This window comes from Acinonyx jubatus, chromosome E3 (assembly GCF_027475565.1).
Source record: "Acinonyx jubatus isolate Ajub_Pintada_27869175 chromosome E3, VMU_Ajub_asm_v1.0, whole genome shotgun sequence".
Taxonomy (NCBI): Eukaryota; Metazoa; Chordata; class Mammalia; order Carnivora; family Felidae; genus Acinonyx; species Acinonyx jubatus.
The window spans coordinates 26,624,078-26,646,160 of NC_069398.1; the positions used below are offsets into that span (position 1 = coordinate 26,624,078).

At 54.5% G+C, this 22,083-nt stretch overlaps 2 protein-coding genes across 9 annotated transcripts in view; one reads left to right on the top strand and one right to left on the bottom strand.

The window, feature by feature from the left end:
• Positions 1-1,446: 1,446 nt before the first annotated feature.
• Positions 1,447-14,969, top strand: NSUN5 (NOP2/Sun RNA methyltransferase 5). 4 transcript variants are annotated; one of them, XM_053213221.1, is made up of 11 exons: positions 1,447-1,615; positions 1,710-1,832; positions 2,301-2,478; positions 2,580-2,688; positions 13,078-13,216; positions 13,275-13,414; positions 13,772-13,910; positions 14,257-14,345; positions 14,419-14,559; positions 14,650-14,755; positions 14,846-14,969. In XM_053213221.1, the coding sequence occupies exons 1-11, from the start codon at positions 1,523-1,525 to the stop codon at positions 14,858-14,860; spliced, it is 1,272 nt and encodes a 423-aa protein (XP_053069196.1). In that variant the 5' UTR covers positions 1,447-1,522; the 3' UTR covers positions 14,861-14,969. The 4 variants fall into 4 exon arrangements, with proteins under 4 accessions (XP_053069196.1, XP_026897774.1, XP_026897771.1 ...); XM_027041970.2 differs by having other exon boundaries at positions 1,450-1,615; positions 13,772-13,950; positions 14,135-14,345; XM_027041971.2 differs by having other exon boundaries at positions 1,453-1,615; positions 13,299-13,414; positions 13,772-13,950; positions 14,135-14,345.
• Positions 14,970-15,683: 714 nt separating this feature from the next.
• The window catches only part of POM121C (POM121 transmembrane nucleoporin C), a 52,109-nt gene continuing 45,709 nt past the window's right edge, over positions 15,684-22,083 (bottom strand). For all 5 annotated transcript variants that reach the window (XM_053213215.1, XM_053213214.1, XM_053213217.1 and 2 more), the window contains 4 exons: positions 21,495-21,671; positions 19,032-20,645; positions 17,669-17,791; positions 15,684-17,238 (listed from right to left, as the gene is read on the bottom strand). In XM_053213215.1, the coding sequence (XP_053069190.1) occupies positions 17,141-17,238; positions 17,669-17,791; positions 19,032-20,645; positions 21,495-21,671 (2,012 nt within the window). In that variant the 3' untranslated portion in view covers positions 15,684-17,140. The remainder of the gene's footprint in view (positions 17,239-17,668; positions 17,792-19,031; positions 20,646-21,494; positions 21,672-22,083) is intronic.

Consider the following 22,083-nt stretch of genomic DNA (forward strand, 5'->3'; position numbering starts at 1 on the left):
CTGATCATGAGAAAGAAAACCTCAGATAAATCCCAGTTGAGGGACATTCTACAAAACACCAGGGCTCCTCAAAACTATCAAGGTCATCAAAAACCAGGAAAGTCTGAGAAACTCACAGCCAAGAGTTGCCTTAAGGAGACATGATGACTGAATGTAATGTGGTGTCCTGGTATTTAAGCACAGAAAATGTACATTAGGTAAAAATTAAGGAAATCTGAGTCAACTATGGACTTTATCAATATTGTTGCACTTTTAACCACTCACCTGAAGGAGTGGGGTTGGGATTTAGGACGGGTCAACTCTGGCATAGCTGTCCACGTGTCCTCATCAATTTGTGCTCAATTCATTCACTCTTTCACTTATTCAACAGATATATTAGGTCCTTATTGTGAGAAAAACACCGGTTTAGGAGGTAGGGATTGATAAGTCAAACGGGATTTGCCCTCGTGGAGCCAGCTAGAGGATAAATCATAGCTACATATGGAACAGATGCTATGAAGAAAATAAAATAGATTATGTGATTTGATCGGGTTGGGGGAGTCCACTAAAAGATCACTTATTAACCAACCTAGAGGCACAGGACTGAGTTGAACTTTAAACAACTCAGCAATTTTAATGTAGAGTCAACCTTCTTGCAAAATGCTTGCCGACATGCTGCTGACAATACAGAGACTATACAGGCAGGAATATTCTGGTCCATGGAGGCCTACTTGAATGCTTGAGATACACACGCACTGGATCTGTTCACTCCATATGTACCACATGGGGGCTTGGGACAGAGGCAAATACTGCAAAATCCTTGTTCTCCTAGAGTTCAGGCTGGGGACACTTTCCCGTAAATGAATGATTACAATGCCTGAAAAGCTAGCCATTTGGAAACAGAGCTCTTCCTCGCATCATGTGCAAACTGAATTATAAATGGGTTAAAGATTTAAGTGTGAAGAAATGAAGCCACGATTTCTATATTATAAAGGTGTGAAGGGATTTCCAAGCATGACACCAAAGGCAGACACCATAAAAGTTTGTAAAAAGTGAAGACGTTTTTTATAGTTTTATAAATGTTGTCATAAACATTTACAGTTGTCCAAAACAACTATAAGCCACATTAAAGGCAAAAACAAACTGGAAAAAATAACACCTAAGACGAGCTATATATGGTCAATATACAAAGGACACTAAGGGATGCTGTAAGAGTGACCAAAAGACATTAGCATGTTACCATAACAGATTACGAAGGACCAATAAGCATAGGAAAATAGTCAACCTCAGGGAAGTTAAAACAGCAGCAAAATTCCATTGTCTATGAGATTGGCAAAGATTTGTTAGAAAAAAAGCGAAGAGCTACGAAACAGGGAAACGCGCTCCCAGGGTTCGGCGGCAAACACGCCCGAGAGCCTCGGAAGAGCTCTGGGGCTTCCGGGTCGGAACCTCCGTGCCCTTTGACTCCGGAAGTGCAGACAGACAGGGCGGTGCAGAGGCGGGCACGCTTCGCGACACAGCCGTAAAGGCGCGGGAGCAGAGCATGGCGCTCTACGCGACGGCAGCGTCCGTGCTGGCGGGCGTGGAGAGCCGGCGGGGTTCCATCAAGGGGCTGGTGTATGCCAGCAGCTTCCAGGTAGCGGGGTTCGGGGTTCGGGCCGGCGAGGGGCGGGAGGGGAGCCCGGGCGGCGGGCCCCTGCCTCAGCCGGTGTCCTCTCGGCCACGAGCAGAACGTGAAGCAGCTGTACGCGCTGGTGTGCGAGACCCAGCGCTACTCCTCCGTGCTGGACGCCGTGATCACCAGCGCCGGCCTCCTCCGCGCCGAGAAGAAGCTGCGGCCGCACCTGGCCAAGGTAGCGGGGCCGGGGGGCGGGGCGGGGCTGGCTGTGAGCCCCCTCCGGACCTGGTCGCCGCGCGGTACCGTCCACGGTGTGACTTCGGCAAGTCGCCCCTCTGAAATGAGGATGAGCACTCTTTAGCCGGGTTATTTGAGGTGGGATGACAGTGCTTTAACTTCGAGCCGAGTGGAAGATGAAATAAGGACGAAAGTGCAAAGTAGCCGTGGCAGGGACACTGGCCGAAACAAATGGATGATGCTGACAAGGAGGAAGGTTGGGATCCAGAGCCCTGGGCTGAGCAGCCCTGGGGACAGGTTTCGGGACAGGGCTCAGCCGTAAATCCGTTGTGATCCTGGGCGGGACACCTCACTTTCATCTGTTGCTGTCTGGATAGGTGATTGGTTCAGCGCTTGCGGTTCCAACACTATGGAGTTCCAAGACATTCACGTTTAAGGTTTTTTCTCTTTCTTTCCTCATCCCCAGGTACTAGTGTATGAGTTGTTGCTGGGAAAGGGCTTTAAAGGTGGCAGTGGGGGCCGATGGAAACCTTTACTGGACCGGCACCAGGCAAGGCTGAAGGCTGAGTTGGCCCGGCTCAAGGTTCATCGAGGTGTGAGCAAGAACGAGGACCTGTTGCAGGTGGAATCCAAGCCTGGCCCAGGTGAGCTTTCTCCCAGGAAGGAGTTGTGTGGAGGAGGGTAGCTCGCAGGCCTTGGGAAGAGAGGCCTCGATCCTGCCCACTCACTGCTGATTGCTTCCCAGCCTCTCAGGTGCCTCGGTTTGTGCGGGTGAACACTCTGAAGACCTGTTGTGATGATGCGGTTGATTACTTCAAGAGACAAGGTTTCTCCTACCAGGGCCGGGCTTCCAGGTGAGCTGAGAACCCCGCCTGGCTGCCCTCCTCCAGGGGAGGTGCCTGGGGGGCACTGGGAAACAGGGATCCGTTTCTTGGACTTTTCCGGCAGTTGCTTCCTCTCCTTCCAAGGCCTGTCTTCCTCTGTCCCTTAAACATGGATTCTTGTGGTTCCCTCCTATGTTCTTCTAATGCATCCCTCAATTTCTCGAACTCTTAATTCCTGCTTCTCGCCTGATGATTTGTGTCTCGCAGTCTAGACTTCTCTCAATATTGCTACCCTCGGGGTCATATGAGTGGTAAACAGACCCCACAGTCACAGTGTGTGTCATACTAAATTCATCTCCCCTCTGAACTTTGCACCTTCTTCGTTTTAAATTGCTAAATCCTGTTTATTCAAAATTCAAGATTTAAGAGAAATCCTTCCAAAGCAACATGCTTAAACACACGGCTGTTGGTTTATTTTGCAGTGTCCCCGCCCCCTTATAATTGACATAACATTAGTTTCAGATAGACGGCTAATGACTTTGTATGTATGTACACTGCGAAAGAATTGCTACAAGAAATCTAGTTAACATTTGTTACCGCACATAGTTACAGAAAGTTTTTCTTGTGATGAGAACTTTTAAGATCTCTTAGCATCTTTTAAATATGCAAGAGTGTATTTTTATTAGTCACCATGCTGTATATTAGATCGCCAAGACTTCAAGTAGAAACTTGTACCTTTTGACTGTCTCTACCCCTTTTGCACACATGCCCCCCCACCCGTCTGCAGTCACAAATCTGTTCTCTGTATTTATGAGTCGGTTGGTTGGTTTTGGTTTTGTTTTTGTTTTTAAAAAGAGAGTTCACCCAATAGAACATACAGTGTTTGTCTTTCTGTTTGATTTGTTTCACTTAGCATAATACTTTCAAGGTCCATCCGTGTGGTCACAAATAGCAAGATTTTATTCTTTTAGAGGGAACTGAATAATATTCCTATGTGTGTGTGTACACAGGTGTAGGTACACACATACACGTATATATAGTTGCATATTTTTTTTGCTCATCTCTTAGTTGACACGTCGACCACATCTTGGCTGTTATAGATAGTACTGCAGTAAACAGGGTCCAGATACCTTTCTGAAGTAGTGTTTCCATTTTCTTTGGACAAATACCTAGAAATGGGATTGCTGGATCATATGGTAGTTCTATTTTTAATTTTTTGATGAGCCTCCATAGTGTTTTTCCACAGCAGCTGCACCAGTTAACATTTCCTCCAACAGTGCATGAGGACTCCCCTCTCTCCACATCCTCACCAACCCTCGTTATTTCTTTTTGGGAATAGCCATTCTCACAGGTGTGAGGTGATGTTTCATTGCGGCTTTCATTTCCATTTCCCCCGATGACTAGTGATGTTCATCACCTTTTCGTGTACTTTTTGGCCATCTGTTTGTCTTTGGACAACTGTTTAGATTCCTTACGTGTGTTTTAATCCCACCTCCCCCTTTTTTTCGTTAACTGTTGAGTTAGTGTTCTTTACATATTTTAGATATTAACTCCTTATCCAGATATGTGATTTGCAGATATTTTCTTCCACGCGGTAGGTTGCTTTTTCATTTTGTTGATGGTTTCCTGTGCCCTACAGAACTTTTTAGTTTGGCATAGTTCACCTGTTTATTTTTGCTTTTGCTTTTTGTTAGGAGTTGGATCCAAAAAATCAAAAAAACCCAAGACAGATGTCAGGGAGCTTACCACCCATGTTTTCTTCCAGGGGTGTTCTGCTTCCAGGGCTCACATTTAGGTCTTTCATCCATTTTGAGTTAGTTTCTGTGTCTGCTGTAAAGTAGGGGTCCCGTTTCGTTCTTTTGTGTGTGGCTTCAGTCTTCCCAACACCATTATTGAAGAGACTGTTTTTTTTTTTTTCCCCTGCCGTATATACTTGGCTTCTCCGTCATAAATTGATCATTTAAGTATGGGTTTATTTCTAGGCTCTCTGTTTTGTCCCATTGATCTGTGTGTCTGATTTTATGCCAATGCCATACTGTCTTGATTTCTATACCTTTGTAATATAGTTTGAAATCAGGGAGTGTGGTATCTCCAGCTTTGTTCTTCTTTCTCAAGATTGCTTTGGCTCTTCAGGGTCTTTTGTGGTTCTACATTTTAGGATTGTTCTCTCTGTAAACAATTCTATCAGAATTGATAGAGATCACATTGAACTTGTAGATTGCTTTGGGTAGTATGGACATTTTAGCATTATTCTTCCAGTCCATGAGAATGGACTATCTTTTCATTTGTTTGTATCATCTTTAGTTTCTTTCATCAGTATCTTACAGGTTTTTTGTTTGTTTGTTTCTTTGTTTTTTCAAGAATAGGTAATTTTGTTTTATTATTACTATTACAATTATTATTATTTTTTAGTGTTTATTTTTGAGAGAGAGAGAGACAGCATGAGCAGGGAGGGGCAGACAGAGAGAGAGAGAGGGAGACACAGAATCTGAAGCAGGCTCCAGACCCTGAGCTGTCAGCACAGAGCCTGATGTAGGGCTCTAACTCATGAACCATGAGAACCTGAACCAAAGTCAGATGCTTAACTAACTGAGACACCCAGGCACCCCACTATCTTATAGTTTTAAGAATACAGGACTTTCACCTCTTTGAATTTTTTTGGATACAAGTGTAAATGGGATTGTTAATTTCTTTTTCTTTTTATTAAAAATTTTTTTTTTTTAACGTTTATTTATTTTGGGGACAGAGAGAGAGCATGAATGGGGGAGGGGCAGAGAGAGAGGGAGACACAGAATCGGAAACAGGCTCCAGGCTCTGAGCCATCAGCCCAGAGCCCGACGCGGGGCTCGAACTCACGGACCACAAGATCGTGACCTGAGCTGAAGTCGGACGCCCAACCGACTGAGCCACCCAGGTGCCCCGTTAATTTCTTTTTCAAGATAATGTTGGTTTGCAACCTCCTTGGGAGCTTCCCAGATATAATCTGAAACCAGCCCCCAAACACAGAAGGCAGGGTCAGAGAGGCAATGAAAAAAGAGGCAGGCTGCTCCAGGTTGATAGGTGGCAGGTTTAATAAGCAAGGGAACTTCTATACGAGGCTTGTCTTGGGTAACTGGAAGGCAAGTACATCTTTGCCCCCACCTGCCAGAATCTTGAAAGTTTATTGAGAGGCCTTAATTGGGTTCAGTCACATACAGGCCCCACGTTGGAGATATTGTAGGTTCAGTTCCAGAACACTGCAATAAAGCAAGTGGAATGAATTTTTTGGTTTCCCACTGCCTATGAAAGTTATGTTTCTACTATACTGTGATCTCGTAAGTGTATAGAGCATCATGTCTAAAAAAAAAAAACAACTGTATTTTAAAAGTACTTTATTGCTAAAAAAATGCTGAGCATCACTTGAGTTTTTGGTGAGTCAGAATCACTAATCAGAGATGACCATAATTAATAATGAAGAAGTTTAAAATATTGTGACAATTCCAAAAACATGACCCAGAGACAAGAAGTGAGCAGATAGCGTTGGAAAAATGGCGCCTTCAGTTTGTAAAAAATGCACTTATCTGTGAGGCACAAAATGCAATGAAATGAGGTATGCCCGTATACCGTCCATGTGGTCTCAACACCATGACCCTGTCTCAAGGCTTTGTCCTTGGAGCATCCTCTGGTGGAGAAGGCGAGTGGGAATGCCCATCCCAAGGATAGGGAAAGAGGGGAGGAGCCTCTGATTGCCGGGGTCCAGCTCACAGGTCAACTGGTAGTCATGTCCTTTCAGTGACCTCCCTCCACACTAACCCCTGTGACAAGCTCTTAAAATCCCACGTGACTGTTTTCCTCAGTGTGCCCTGAGCGGTCAGCAAGGGTCTCACGAGCACGGAGATAGCTCCTTTGGTAGCTGGCTGGCTGCCCTGGAGGCAGAAGCCACAGCAATGGTACAGGCACGTGCAGAAGAAAACAGATGAAGGCAGACATTCCCCAAATCAGTGATAACTTCTTCCTCCAAGAACCCCAGGATCCAAACCATTGATTTCTTAAAATCCTCTAGGCTGGAGGTCAGATCACTCAGGGCATTTACTTGTGTCCTTAGATGATTTTAGTAAAGATGGTACTTTAGTGGATTCATCAGATACAAACATAGAACATTCTGTTTGGATAATGGCACAGGTGCTTCCTTGTGAGGCAGTAATAATTTCCAAGGCCATCCTGTTTTGGAGGGCAGCTTTTGTTATTAGAGACATTTCAGTGTTCTGTAAGGACCGGCTTTACTGGCTGCCATTCACAGTGGGCTGGGTGAATTTCATAAGGGCTTCTGTATGGGCTAGAATGTCCTCCAGTTTCACGGAAGGAACAGAGGCACCATCCAAATGATCATATCCTCATAGACGACAGACTGTGCCCATCTGGCCTTGAGGAGAGGGAGGCTGGCAGCTTTAGTTTCTTGACCAGGTTGACCGCAGCATGAGTGTTGGCGGGGGGAGGCGGCGCTGTCCGCCATGAGGAGATGGGACGGGGGGGTGCATGTGCCAGACCGGGACCCCCACCTCCTCCCCTCTTCCAGGAACGCGTGTGCCATTCCAGGTGGGGTGCCTTTCTGCAGGTGCAGCTTGCCGCAGGGCAGCGGGATCCCGGGGGAGACGGGTAGCTCCCCACCTTGGTGTGGGACATCCCAGCGTGCGTGTCAGTGGGTGACTCCTTTCCCAGGCGTGGTGGAGCCTGGCATGCTCAGTGGCTGCACGTTGCTCCACGGTAAGGGGGCGGCAGCTGTTTGCTTTATGGTGTTGGGTGTCTTGGCAGGGTCCCTGGTCTGGCATATGGGGCAGCAGGCCCTACCGGTGGATTGTCCGGACGTACTAACGGCAGGGACGGTGCCTAGTCCACCCAGCCAAGGTGGTTTTCTGTTAGTGACGTAATCTGCTTGTTACAACATCCCTTTTTCCGGGGCGCCTGGCTGGCTCAGTCGGTTAAGCGTCGGACTTCGGCTCAGGTCATGATCTCACAGCGTGTGAGTTCAAGCCCTGTGTCGGGCTCTGTGCTGACAGCTCGGAGCCTGGAGCCTGCTTCAGATTCTGTGTCTCCCTCTCTCTCTGCCCCTCCCCTGCTCATGCTCTGTCTCTGTCTCAGAAATAAATAAAAACGTTAAAAAAAAAAAAGTTAAACATCTCTTTTTCCCGACTGCCGGTCCTGCTGCTTGCAGGGTGTGTGGGTGAAGGATCCTCCATTCAGTATCATGTTCTTCTGCCCGGTCTTGCACGTCACGGCCTTTCAAACGTGACCCCCAGTCACTGGTCGATGAGGATGTCTCTCCACGGGTCTTTTTCAGTCTCCCAACGGTGGTGGCCCAGTTGGTGCGGCGGCCAGGAAAGCTCAGGTTGGGCCAGATGTGATAACCACGCAAACCGAGTCGCAGTTAGAACCCTCGCTTGGAGGGAGGGGCTGGTCCAGTCAGTTTGCCAATTCCTTACTGGTTGGGAGCTCAGGAGGATGGCCGCAGGCACCTTTGGCAGTTGCCTCGGGCGTTATTTAGAACACACAGGTCGTGTTACTGAGTGAACCGGGTGAACCAAGTCAAGTCACCGCGTCTGCGGGGCAATCTGGCTTCCTCGGCAGCAGGCCGCCCCGCCAGGGGGTGACGGTGGGTCGGCTTCCTCCGCGCCTAGTCCGCACTGCCTGCCAAAGGTCAGTTGCTAGGGCTCGTACCTGAGCGAGGGCATCAGTTTCTTGACCGCCAGGGGGCGTCAGTGCCTTCGGAGCCGGGGTGTGGAGACCGGTGAGGCCTGCCTTGGGCTCCTGCAGGGGAACCACGGGTCTTGTCATATGCCCTGACCGCACAGGGGCTTATTCAACATCCTCTGTCCGAGCCGCGGGGCCAGTGCCCTTGGCGCAGCCCGCTGCCTGTGCGGAGGGTTAAGGGCCAGGGCTCTGAGAGATCACCAGTCAGAACGCTCTCTGTGCTGTTTCTTCCTGAGAGGCTCTGCCTGGAGGAGCGTGGGGCACACAGCTAGAAGCTGTTGCCCCCCTGCCCAGGGGGATGGGGAGGAATGAGTGGCTTCCGTCTCCTTCCGGAGCCGAGACCCAAATCCCAGGGGCACCCTTCCCGTCTGTTGTCTCTGCCACAGCACCCGCCCCACACCTTCCAGAGTCACAGACACCTTGAACTCCAGTGGCAGCCCTGCTTGGGGGACGCCCAGGGCTTTCATCTGTCCCACTGGTATTTTTGCCTTTTCATAGGCGGCCCGCTCTCTGATCCCCGCTCGCACACGTGCACTTTCTTTACCGGGCGGTATAGAGGACCCGGCACTGTGCCAGATAGAGAATAAGAGGCCTCCAGACTCCAAAAACCCCTGCAGAGGCTCACACACATCTTCCACGTTCTTAGGGGCTGGATAAGTGTGCCTTCTGGCAATCACGGTGTCTGTGACAAGGCGGGTCTTACCCGACCAAACGATTCCCAAAACCTTGGGGCAGTGTCTGGGCCTGGAATGTTCCGTGGGTTCACTGCCCAGCCTCTCTCAGATCTCCAGCAAAGCCTGCAGGATATCCTGCGAGAGAGGCAGTTCTGCACGTGACCACTATCGCATTAATGTGGCGGGCCCATCTTATAGGTCTCTGGCCGCCATGCCATGACATGGTGGGGTTGTGCCGGTGACCTTGGGGGAGCACTTGAAAGGTCCAACATTGGGGCACCTGGATGGCTCAGTCAGTTAAGTGTCCAACTCTTGATATTGGCTCAGGTCGTGATCTCACACTTTGTGAGGTCCTGGCTGTCACCCACCAGGAGCCTTCTGGCTCTTCTGTCTGCCCTGCTAGGCTGTTGGAAGGACTATGTGCAGGGCGCACAGTGCCCACTCGGCGCAGATCTTAGGTAGTTCCTCCGATCTCCCTGTGCGGCTTGTGTTGTCGGACAGTCACTCTTCGTGGGGGTAACAGGTTTACAGGTTCCCAGCTGTGTTTCCCCTCAGCACCGGCGTGAATTCACCGTAAGGGGCTTGCGGAGTTCAGCCCTGTGGGATGTCTGTGCCCGGTGTGTTCCCTCATACTGGAGAGAGAGAGAAACCCCATATTCGCGGGCAGGGGCAGAACACCCAGCTTGCAGTGTCAAGGGACTTTCTTGACCGAAATTGTTGTTCGGGTTTTAAGGCTTTCCACGGGCTGACTTCTCTGTTCAGGTGGGGTCCCTGCAGTGATGCGGTCAGATCACATTTGCTTCCAGGTTACTTTCTCCAGACCCTTCGTGGCCCATTGGGATAGCCTTTTTGGCTTTCTGAGCTCCCTCTCAGGCCCGGCTCTTCCCCACGACCCACACCCATCCCCGGGACCGCTCCGCTTCCCCTAGATCAGCAGCACGTTGCCCAGCATTCATTCTAAGCGTTTTGTGGCACAAGTGGGCTCAGCGTGGACACCAGCATCCCGTCCCGGGGCTGGGGGTGGACTGGAGATCGTGTCGACTTTCTTCCCTGCCATCATGTGGCCTGATCAGAGCCTTCAAAGACGGGTGCAGATGGCCCATCTCGCTCCCAGCCCCCCTGAGAATTTGTTATATCTCCTCTCTAGATTCCCAGGGTCCCACAAGCCCGGGGAGGTCCCTCTCACAGGGCCAAGCCTCCCCGCAGGCTAGAGTAATCCGGTGTCTAAGGAAGGAAGTAGCGCCAGGCAGCCCCGACTGGAGGGCATCTCCGCCTTGTGCGTGGTCAGGGAAAAGCCACTGCCCCGTGGCTGCACCAGCTGCGCCTGGCTGCTTTCCCTGGCTTTTTGCTGGAGCTTGGCAGCTACGTCGGTGAGCTCGGCAGGAGCAGACTCTCATCAGGAGTGTCTCCTGAACCCGGGACTGCCCTGCTGGCTGGGGTTGCCGTGGCTGTTCTTGCTTTCCCTTGTACCAGGGGTCCGCCAGCCCCGGTGCTTCGTCTGTTTTGCTGTCCACTGCCACAGTGCCCTCCACGTCCTCACTTTCCCAGCCGTGCGATCCGTGTGGTTAAAGCGGCCCGCCCGCTTTAACCGGGCGGCCCTGTGCTCGTACAGCGATCCACAGGCCGATGTATGGGCCACGCCTCCCCACACAGAGGTCGCCGGCCAACTGCGGACTTCCCCTGTGGACGCCTTTCCCAAGGCCCGTGTCTTTGGTCTCCAGGCTTGTTCATCCGTTGTTGGTTTGCAGCCTTTGATCTGAAACTGGCCCCTGTATGCAGAGGGCAAGGAGAGACCAAAGGGTGGGTAGGTGGCAGGTTTTTTGTTTTTTTTTTTTTTAATGTTTTAGTTTTTGAGAGCATAAACAGGGGAGGGGTGGAGAGAGAGGGGAGACAGAGGATCCAAAGTGTGCTGACAGCATTGGGCCCGGTCCGGGGCTCGGACTCACGAACTGTGAGATCATGACCTGACCCAAAGTCAGACGCTCAACTGACTGAGCCACCCAGGCGCCCCTAGGTGGCAGGTTTCATAAGCGAGGGAACACACACCTGCCTGCCAGAATCTTCAGTTTATACAGAGGCCTTAATGGGTTGTCTCATACCTTCCAGATGGTCTCAACACCGTATTACTCTCTCAAGGCTGTGTCCTCAGGCAGCCTCTGGGAGGGGCGAAGGCAAGCAGGATGCTCATCCCGGGGCAGGGGTGAGGAGCCTCTGACTGCCCGGGTCCTGCTCCCAACAGGTGGTCACATCTTCTCTGTGACCTCCCCCAACAGATAGGTTGTCAGTGTGTAGAAACACAACAGATTTTTGCGTATGAATTTTGTATCCTGCAACTTGACTGAACTCATTTATAAGTTCTAACAGTTTGGGGGCGCCTGGGTGGCTCAGTTAAGCATCTGGCTCTTGATTTTGGCTCCGGTCATGATCTCACGGTTTTGTGGGTTTGAGCCCCCAGTCAGGCTCTGCACACTGACCTCGAGGAGCCTGCTTGGGATTCTCCTTCCCCTCTCTCTGCCCCTCCCCTGCTTATGCTCTGTCTCTCTCAAATACACTTAAAAAAAAAAAAAAAATTCTGACAAGTTTTTTTGGTTGGGAGTTTTTAGGGTTTTCTGTATATATCATCTGCAGATAGTGACCGTGTTACTTCTTCCTTTCCAACGTGGGCGCCTTTTTCTTCTTGATCTCGCCCAAATGCTCACCAGGCTTTGTTGAGTAACAGGGGTGAGAGTGGGCATCTCTGATCTTGATCTTAGAGGAAGGGCTTTCAGCTTTTCCCCACCGAGGATGTCAGCTGTGGGCTTTTCACATACGGCCTTTATTGTGGCGAGGCGTGTGCCTTCTGCACCTGCTTTGTGGAGAGTGTTTTTATCCTCAGTGCATGTTGAGTTTTGTCAGATGAGCCGATCAGGATTTTTATCCCTCCTGTTGTGAGTGCAGCGCAGCACGGGGATTGCTTTGTGGACCCTGAACCCGTCCTTGCATCCCTGACCTTTGCCCCTTCTGCATTCCCTCTTAACCTGGCAGCTGACATCACCATCACGCAACCATTTGGTCAGGCCATGAACCCAGTCACCGGAAATGCTTCTCTTCTCACCCTCGTCACTTACGCCCTTGCCTGTGGCATCTTTCTGCCCCCTCCCCCCACTCTGCCCGTGGTTTTCCGTCTTCTTTGGCAGAAGCAGCCCCTGACCTGTCACCTCCAGACGTGTCTGTCGCCTCCAGACGTGTCATGTGGTCGGCCACAGAAAGATCTCCCCTGCCTAAACCGTCCTTGGCTCTCTTGTGCTGTGCCCACTGCTTCCGTTGCCCGCCACCGTTCCCGTGCACTCCCCGCTGCTCCCCTGCGTCCCCATCCCCCTCATCCTGGGAAGTCGCCCCTGCGTCCGCCTTCCTCTTCTGTGGTAGACGGTCCTTCTGTCCTTCTGCCCGCAGCACGTGGTTGGGAGGCCGGGCGGTGCGCCAGGCAGTGGCTATTTGGGTTTGGCTTCCAGCTCTGCCCCTGTGGATGGCTTTCCGAACTGAGCATTGTTGTCGGCCCGCTTCGCCAGGGTTTGGAACATGACGCTTCCGTCTCCGCTCCTCACGTTAGGAGACCCCTGCCCCTGAGCAGTCAGCTCGGTGCCCGCCTCCCCAGGAGTGACCTCTGTCCAAGTTAGGTGGTTTTTTTGTTTGTTTGAGAGAGAGAGCGAGCCCGTGCGCACATACACAGGGCAGGGGCAGAGAGAGACAGAGAGAATTCTAAGCATGCTCAGCGCTGGCAGCCTGACATGGGGCTTGAGCCCAGGAACCTCAAGATCCTGACCTGGGCCGAAGTCGAGTTGGACACTTAACTGACTGAGCCACCCAGGCGCCCCTCTGCTGCCCATTCGTATCAAATCGATCCTGTCCCTCGCTTCCTGGCGGTCTGGAGCATCTGTCGCGTGAATGAACAGTTCAAGTGAGGAAACGTGTGAAATGGCCAGCCTGGCGCATAGCCCGGAGGAACTCAGACGTGCCGATGCTTCCTGTTCCCTGGCAGCCTCGAGGACCTCCGGGCCCTCAAAGGGAAGTGCTTTCTTCTGGATCCCTTGTTGCCAGAGCTGCTGGTGTTTCCAGCCCAGACGGATCTGCACGACCACCCGCTGTACCAGGCCGGCCACCTCATTCTACAAGACAAGGTAGGGCAGGTGGGTGGGAAGGGGAGGACCGAGAGGGAGCCGGGCCTCTGTGTGCCAGCCCAGGGCCTGCTCTGCCTGCCAGGCCAGCTGTCTGCCGGCCATGCTGCTGGCCCCGCCCCCCGGCTCCCACGTCATCGATGCCTGCGCTGCCCCAGGCAACAAGACCAGTCACTTGGCTGCTCTTCTCAAGAACCAGGGGTGAGTGCCATGGTCAGCCTGAGGGAGCTGGGGTCTGACCTTGTACTTGGAGGACGAGATGAGGAAAACTGTGACCCAGTGGGGGCTTGAAGGCCGAAAGGAGGATCTCCCCTTAAATATTCGCTTCTGGACCCAGAGCAGTTGGTGGCGGAGCCCGAAGCTCAGCTGCCCTCTGGGTGGCCGGTGCGAAGATAGGAATCCCTCAGCCCTTGGGGCAGAGTCTCCAGGTCAGGTCCCTCTAACCACTGTCCCTTCTCTTCTGTGTCCCTGTGAAGGGACATGTTCTCGTGTCAGAACTGTGGGCCCTGAGGTTCCCCGTGGATTCTCAGTTCGCCCCGTCTCTCCCCTCTTCTCCAGCAAGATCTTTGCCTTTGACCTGGACGCTGGGCGGCTGGCGTCCATGGCTACCCTGCTGGCCCGGGCCGGAGTCTCGTGCTGCGAGCTGGCCGAGGAGGACTTCCTGGCGGTATCGCCCTCCGACCAGCGCTACCGTCAGGTCCAGTACATCTTGCTGGATCCTTCTTGTAGCGGCTCTGGTGAGATGGGGACAGAGCCTGGCCGCGGGATCTGCAGACGCAGGGCAACCTTGCGACGGAAGGGGCAGCGGTTCGCTTTGGCCTCGGTCTAATACTGGTGACCCTGGGCAGACGTTGTCCCCTGCAGTGCAGGGATCTCGGTGCGAAACGAGGCCCGTCTGCAGCTGACAGGCTTTGTCTCTAGGTATGGCGACCAGACGGCTGGAGGAGCCCGGGGCGGGCACACCTAGCAAGGCGCGCTTGCAGGCCCTGGCTGGGTTCCAGCGGCGAGCACTGTGCCACGCGCTCACTTTCCCCTCCCTGCAGCGTCTGGTCTACTCCACGTGCTCCCTCTGCCAAGAGGAGAATGAAGACGTGGTGCGGGACGCCCTGCAGCAGAACTCGGGGACCTTCAGGTAGTGGGGACCCGCCGGGATCCTGGGGAAGGGGGCTGCTGTCTTTTACCCAGAAGTCTGTTCACCTCCACAGGCTAGTCCTCGTCCTCCCCTCCTGGCCCCACCGTGGCCTCGGCACTTTTCCGGGGGCTGAACGCTGCCTCCGGGCCTCCCCTGAAACCACGCTCACCAGCGGCTTCTTTGTTGCCGTACTTGAACGGGTGGAGGTGCCGAGGTGAGTGGGGGGGCGGGGCGGGGGGGGGGGTTGCTGCTTGGAAGACGCCGGAAGACCCGGGCACCTCTAACTTAGGTACTTTCCTTCCAGCTCAGTCTCCCGGGCCGAAGCACCGGCACCTCCACCCGAGGCCGCCCCGCGGAGGAAGAGACGGCGCAGAGTGGCGGCCCCTGGGGTGCCGCCCCGCACCGAGCAGGTCTGCAGAGCTGTGCCTTGGGCGGGGGGACCCCGCCGTCCCGCAGCTCAGCCGGCGGGTTTTAAGGTTCTTTTCTTTTTATTGCTTTAGGAAGGAAAGCGGTAGCTGGAGGGAGAGTGTGGACTTGCCTGTCCCCTGGGCCCCTCCCTGGGCCGTGTTCTTGCTTGTGACAGCTCTGCCCACGGAAATAAAAAGCAGGACATGGTCTATGATAGATCACAGTTTTTTTTTTTATTCTTAATGACATAAGCAAGGAGAAAAATCTCACATTCATACTAAAAATTCCAACTAGCCTCACAGGAATTAAGTCTTTATTTGTAATGGAAAGTCCCAGCCTCCCGTTCCTGTCCAGTGCACGTACGTGTACACACACCCACACACACACCCACACACACACACACTCAGGCCGCGCCGGGACACCCTCTTTGGGGGCTCCCGGGCCAAGTGTCCTGCCTGTGGACCTGAGGTAAACTAGCTCGGAACACTAACACTAACGAGGCTCTACCTTCCGGAAGGTATCGCTAGAAGCTTGGTTTCTAGACCCGTGCCCACCCCCCCCCCCCCCCCCGCACCCCCAATCCTAACAGGGACTCAGGACTCGAGGTCCAGGCCTCTGGGCGCCACACACAGGTAAATACTGTCTGCTCTTCCTGGGGGGTGGGAAGGAGCAGTCCCCTGCGTCACACTCAACCTCAGTCACGAGGGGGGAGGGGGGACAAGTCACATCTATGTCACATTATTTATAAAATAAGAATTATGGTTTATAGAATGTGTCCCGAAGGGGCTCTAGTCCCTCAGGAAAGCTGCCTGGGACAGTCTGAGCCTCTTGTCCACACAGGCATAACTTAACTATACAGCTAATTCCTAGTCAATAGCATTTATACTTAACCACCTCAGTGAACCAAGCTTGAAGGAATTTAAAAGGCAATTTAGCTTAAATACAAAAATAAATTTTTATTTCGTTAAAAAATGTTTAAATATTTTTTTCTTTTAATTTAGACACACGCATTCATACTTCTCCCAAAGAGGATGGGCATTGGCAGCAAGGCTCTTGGGCCTGGGGTATGTGATCTGGGAACAGGGGAAGAACGGGACGGAGGGGAGGCTCTGCTGAAGGGGGGGGTGGGGGGGATGAATTTTGAAGCGTGGTTGGTTAATTTTGGTTTTCTAACATTCTGGGGAGGATCCAGCCCACGGTGGGGTCAGGTAGGCGGGAAGGAAACAGCAGAGGGAAGAGGACTTGGCTTCCCCCTCGGCCCCATCCTCTTGGGCTGCCAGCCCTTAAAGTCAAAACACCATTTGAAAATCCAGGAGTCAGCACGTGTAGCCATAAAGCGGTGCTACTTTCCACATTCAATTAGCGAGGCCCCAGAAACTTGAAACAGTTAAGTCCGGCACTACCAACATGCCGCCACTCATACAATTCAATTCTTCCTCCAAACTCGATTCAAAGAGCAATAGACGTGCGCGTCAGACAGTAACACAGGACAAGGCTTTAAACATACAACCCCGGGGAGGAGGCGGACGAGCCCCACGGAGGCCAGCGGGGAAGGCGGGCAAGGAGGCAGCGGGGGACCTCCTGCCCGCTCCCGGCCCTCCCCCCACTCCCCCGGAGCGAGGTAGCGCCCCTGCAGCTGCCAGGCTAACAGTCTTGAGCCACCGAGCTTTTAGGGGCCGAACTGGCAGAGGGTTGAGGACAAACACGGACTCAGACTTGGCAGGAGGAAGTGGACCAGCAGGAGCAGCCCCACTGGGGTCTCCAAGGCAAAGTTAGACTCAAGGTCCTTTGGAAAGGAGTAGAGCCTGCGGGGAACCAGGGAGGGACGAAGCAGCAAGAACTGGGGAAGCAGAGGCCCCTGACGGGACCGAGGAGAACCGCTTTTTATGGGCAAAGCCAAGCAAGGTAAAGCCGCACGGCTGACCCACTTCCCCGACTCCCGTCATCCACTGCCCGGCGGCGGCACGTGTGGGTAGGGCCGTGCCTACGACCTGCCAGGCGAGAGGAGATGGCTCTGGGGGCAAGGCGGGAAGGGAGGCCGCCTGACCAAGCTCAGACACCAGAGAAGAGTCAGGGGAGGACGAGGACAGTATGTACAGATGTTTCTTCAGTTTTCTCCAGCCTCACCACGGAGCCATTCAAGTAAAGGGATCAGGCTCCTGCCCTGCGCACCCCAACCCCCCTCCCTCAAGAGGCCAGGGGCTTCTTCCTCAAGGAGCAGGAACCGGCCACCGGGGCTGCCACCGCCTCCCTGGTGGCAGAAGCCAGAGATCTGGGGTAGGTTGCTTTATGGAACTAGAAGGGTCAGAGGCTCTTCCTAGCAGGTGCTGAGGTCCAGATGTGGGCAAGAAGGGGGGTTGGGGGGGGGTATGGGACGGGGACAAAGGCTATTTCTTGCGGGTGTGCTGCCTGCGGGCCTGTAGTCGCTGCCGAGCCCCCGGGGTCTTGGATCCTGCACCAATGGAAAACGAAGGGGCCGCCGATCCTGGAAAGATTCAACAAGGTCTCATCAGGGCAGCTGCTATCCGGGACACCTCCCTGGGTACCCTAATCTCTGGAAGGTTAGGCCGACAGAATCCGGTACTTAAACCGGGCTTCCCCAACAGTGGCAGCGGTGTGTGTGGGGGGGTGGTGGCTACTGAAAAGTACAGAATCCCAGAACACCTGAGAGCGAGCAACAAGGCATTGGCCCTTGGCTTTCCAGTGGTCTGAAACATTCCATCCTCAACTCCATACCTGGGCTTTGCCAATCTCGTAGCCAGGCCACATCTTTCTCATGCCTGTGAGCCTGACCTTTTCCAGGGAGCCCCAGAGCCAGGAACCTGGCAAGACCCACCCCCCTCCTCCACCTCCCCCCCCGCCCCCCACCGCCCTCCTTCTTTGCAGAAAGAAGCAGGGTCACGCTGGCTGCTTACCGAAAGGTCCGACTCCAACAAAGCCTTGGGTGGGTGTTGAGGACGCCCCAAAGGAGAGACCACTGCCTGATGCGCCCACCCCGGGGGCAGGGGTGTTCTGACCAAAAGTGGGTGTGGAAGTGCCTAGAACGAAGAGACCGTAGGAAACAAGCGACTAGGCAGTGGGCAGAGGGCATAACAGCCGGGATGACGAATTGGGGGGTGTCCCCACAGGGCACCTCAGCCCTGGACCACCAAAGCTGGCTCCCTCGGTGGTAGGAAGTGCCTCTCTGCCTGCTAACCACCGTGCTGCCTTTTGGCCACCTGAGGAACAGAGTCTCTGCATTCCTGGGGACACTAAACGCCCTCACCCCCCTCGCCTCCACCTGTACCAGGTTACTTCCCTCTGTCATGACTAATTGAGTTCTGCCTCTGCCCCCTGTTTATCTGTCCCTTGGCATCAGAAACTGGAACCTTCCAAACACCCCACCAGTGTGGGTGCTCTCGCCTTCCCATGGCCGCATTCAAAGTCCAGTCCTGACCTCGCACCCCACTCCCACCCCGTCACCCCCACCGCTGCCCGGGACTGCCCAGCACCCCGATGGCCACCGCGAGCACTTCAAGTATCACCCCCACCTTGCCGAGCCCTGCCCCTCGCGGCACCAGCTGGAGCTGTGACAGGCACGCCTGCACCCGTCCTCCGCCTCAGTCTGGATGTCGCCGATTGACAACGTGTGACCGCACGGGCCGGCCTCGCTTTAAATTCAGAACCGTGACTCTCCAACATTCTCGTTACATTCCTTTTCCCACTCTCCAAACGACCATTTCAAGATGCCCTCCTCTGCACACGGACCTCCCCAAGACCTCTCCCGTTGCCTAAAGAAAGCACGCTATCAGGATCAGAGCTCCTTGGGAGTCTTTCCACGTGGCAAATCAGATCATTCTTCTGCTTGAAATTCTACCAGGATTTCCCTCCATACTTAAATCCAGACTTAACCCTGGCCACGTGTGACCGTCAACTCTGCCTCCCCACATCATTCTGGAGCACTTCTGTTCTTCGATCCTCTGGCCACACCTCACTTCCCGCTGTTTGTGACCAGAGCTTGCTTCCGCCCCTGGGCCTCTGCGCCAGCTCTCCTGCGCCCGAAGAGTGGGCTCTGGCTCACGCCTACCCACCCATGCTCCCAACCCCTGCATCACAGACGGGGAGTCTTGGCTCAAACTGCCTCAGAAAGGCCCACCTCCTCGACCACCAGACCGTCTTCCCCCAGGATGCACAGCTCCCTGACCCTGTCTCTAATGTCAGTCACCGCCACACCATAAAGCTCCGAGGGCGGCCGGGGCCAGCACTCAGAGCAGCACCCGAGTCCGTTCCTCATCTTACCTCCGAACACAGGCTTGCCCTCGGGCGCGCTCGCCGCACTGAAGGCAAAGGGTGTGCTCTGGCTGGGTGCGCCCAACGTGCTCTGACTCAAGCCTCCTCCGAAAGGCGTCGTGCCGCCAGCGGTCCCGCTCTGTCCTGTGCCGAAGCTGAACGCTCCAGAAGCAGAGCTGGTGCCGGGGGTGGCCGCGTTGATCCCGAAGCCCCCGCCGCCGGCCGGGCCGGCCGAGCCCCCGAACGTGAAAGGCGCCAGCGTCGTGCTGCCGAACACGGAGCTACCGGTCCCGCCGCTGGTGGTCTGGGTCGTAGCTCCGAAGCCGGAGGCGGCGGCCGCCCCAAAGGAGAACACGGACGTGCCGCTGCCGAAGGCCGGCTGGGTGCTGGCGGGGGCGCCGAAGGCGGACGCCGTGGGCTTCAAACCGCCGAAGCCGGACGGCGTGGCGCCGCCGAAGGCGGGCTGGGCCGGGCCGGGCGCTGGGGTCGCGGCCGTGGCCGCGGCCGCAGAGTTCCCGAAAGTGAAAGAGCTACCGAAGCTCGGGGCGAGGGCCGGCTTGGCGGCGCCCTGCTGCTGCCCGTCGGCGGCCCCGAACGTGGGCTGGGGGTTGGCTCCCGGGTACGAAGAGAGGGGGGGCTTGGTGCTCGAGCCGAAGGGAATGTGGAACGCCGGGGTGGCGGCGCTAGTGAAGGTCGGCGCCGGCTGGCTGCTGGTGACCGGGACGGGGGTGCTGAGGCCGCCGCCGAAACCGCCGAAGCCGGTGGTGCCGCTGCCGCTGGCGGTCGTTGGCGCGGCCCCGGGGAGGGACTGGACAAAGGTCGTGACCGTCGTCGAGGCGGGTGCGGCAGGAGGCTTGCCGAACTGGAATATGGAGCCCACGGCCGGGGTGAAGCTGGCACCGGAGGCAGGGGGAGCCCCGAAGAGGAAAGGCTGGGCAGCGGAAGTGGTGGTGCTGGTCACGCTGCTCACACCAAAGCTGAACGTGGGCTTCGAAGCAGAGTCTGTGGACGTGCTGGCTGTACTCGTGGGAGCCACGGCTGAGGTGGCACCGGCCTGGCCGGTGAAAAGAGGGGTGCTCGTGGCAGTGGCTGGAACGGCCGTCTGACTGAAGAAGGGGACTGACGAGGGCACAGACGTAGGGGGCCCGATGCTGCCGAAGATCGGCTCGAAAGTGAGCTTGGGGCTGCTGGCAGGCGCAGGGAGGGCAGAGCCAGAAGGGGTCGCAGTGGTGACCTTGGATGGGCTGGATGGCAAAGGGCCCTCATTCTCGCTTTTTGGGGGGGCCAGAAAGATGGGCTTGAACATGGGAGATGCCGAGGACACGGCGGGGGCTGTGGAGGTAGGGGGGTCGGCAGGTGGGGTGCTCAGCATTCCCAAAAGAAGACTTTGCTTCGGGGTGGGAGACGGGGCCGATGTCTCAGCCTGAGGAGCTGGAAGGGACTTGGTGGGGTCAGTGGCTGGGATCGGGGAAGCAGCAGGGGTCAGCCCTAAGAAAGCGGCTGTGGATTTGGAGTCAGAGGAGGTGCCCGGAAGGGGTCCCGACTGTGAAGACCCAAGAGGGGCCGGAAGGCTGGGTGTCTTCGGAGGTGTGTGGGCCCCAGTGGTTGCCACTCCAGCAGATTCTGGAAGAACAGAGAGAGTAAATTCTGAATACCTCAAACGTGATGGCATTCAATGCTTCTCTCCCTAGCACCGTGCTGGGGATTCAGAGTCCGTCAACAAATTGTGACGACATCCACACCACAGACCCTTAAAGTATCCACCCCTTAAAATCAAGGAAACATTATTTCCACCCTTCCCCGATCGTAGGGTACGAGGGGATATGATGTGGCCTCATTGGGGGGTAATGTGTAGAAACTAAGGAAAGCCCAATCACCCAAACTCCAGTCCCGTTAATTTCCCAGATGCACCTTACTTACTACTCGTCCAACAAAGACTGCCTGTTTGCCTACTGTGCTGAGTGCAGGGCACATAACCACGAATGTTAGAGTCTCTGCCCTTGAGCCCTGGGACGGGCTGATGCCGGATAGACTACTCTATGTTAAAGGGCAACAAGAGGAGTGTGGGCACATGCAGTACCATGAAGGACCCTTGGAAACCTAGAGGGAAAAATGACATCCTCTTGTGCCTGTGGTCATGTGACAAGACTTGGTAACCATGGGATCACATTTACATCTCAGAGCCACCTCAAAGGTAAACGTGTGCATTTTACAGAGGACAACAGCAAGGCTCTGAGTGGCTCTGGCCTCCAGAGCCTCTGACTGCTAAGACTAAGCCGTGGACCCCCTTCCCTAGAACCTCCTGATGAGAGAATTCTGAAGCTCGGAAGCGTGCGCCAGCTCAGGACTGCTGAGCCACAGCCAAGTTCAAGCTCCTGAAGACCTTCAGGGACTGGCAGGCATGACGCCTTTACTCCACGTGACCCATGGACGGATGCCATTCGACGCCACAGATGGAGCTCGCCCACTCACCCGAGGAAGGGGGTGGGCCTGCAGAACTCTGCTTCTTCTTCAAGCTCTCCAGCAGCGGGTTGGGGCTTGGGGCTGGGAGGGCGGCTGGGGAGGCGGCGGTCCCAGTAGTTGGCAGGGTAAACGTCAAAGAAGGTTGAGTAGTAAGGGGCTTCTCGGTGCCAGAGTCAGAAGCCGTATCTAAGGAGAAAGAAAGGTGCTGGGAAATTCTTTCCAGGGGCACATACGTAGCACGAGACGCTCACGGACTCGGTATCTGCTTATTTAGAAATGCTTCCCCTGGGGCACCTGGGAGGCTCCAGGTGAGCGACTGACTTCAGCTCAGGTCATGATTCACGGTTTGTGAGTTCAAGCCCTGAACGGTCAGTATGGAGCCTGCTTGGGATTCTCTCTCTCTCCTCTCGCTCTCTGCCCCTCCCCCATTTGGCATTCTCTAAATAACTTAAAAAAAAAAAAAGCAAGAAAGAAATGCTTCTCCTTGATTCCAATGCTCATTGTTCTCCAGATTCCACTGAGGCCTCAAAAGGATTTGTCAGATGAGAAAGATCCAAATAAAACCAGAGGAAACTCCTCTTTGCAGCCTGAAGCTGGT

Excerpts from the sequence above, each read along its gene's own strand:
- NSUN5 (XM_027041970.2), top strand. The coding sequence starts at position 1,523 with ATGGCGCTCTACGCGACGGCAGCGTCCGTGCTGGCGGGCGTGGAGAGC. Across the intron at positions 1,616-1,709 it reads TGTATGCCAGCAGCTTCCAG|AACGTGAAGCAGCTGTACGC; the intron begins GTAGCGGGGTTC and ends GGCCACGAGCAG. Across the intron at positions 14,560-14,649 it reads GAACGGGTGGAGGTGCCGAG|CTCAGTCTCCCGGGCCGAAG; the intron begins GTGAGTGGGGGG and ends CTTTCCTTCCAG.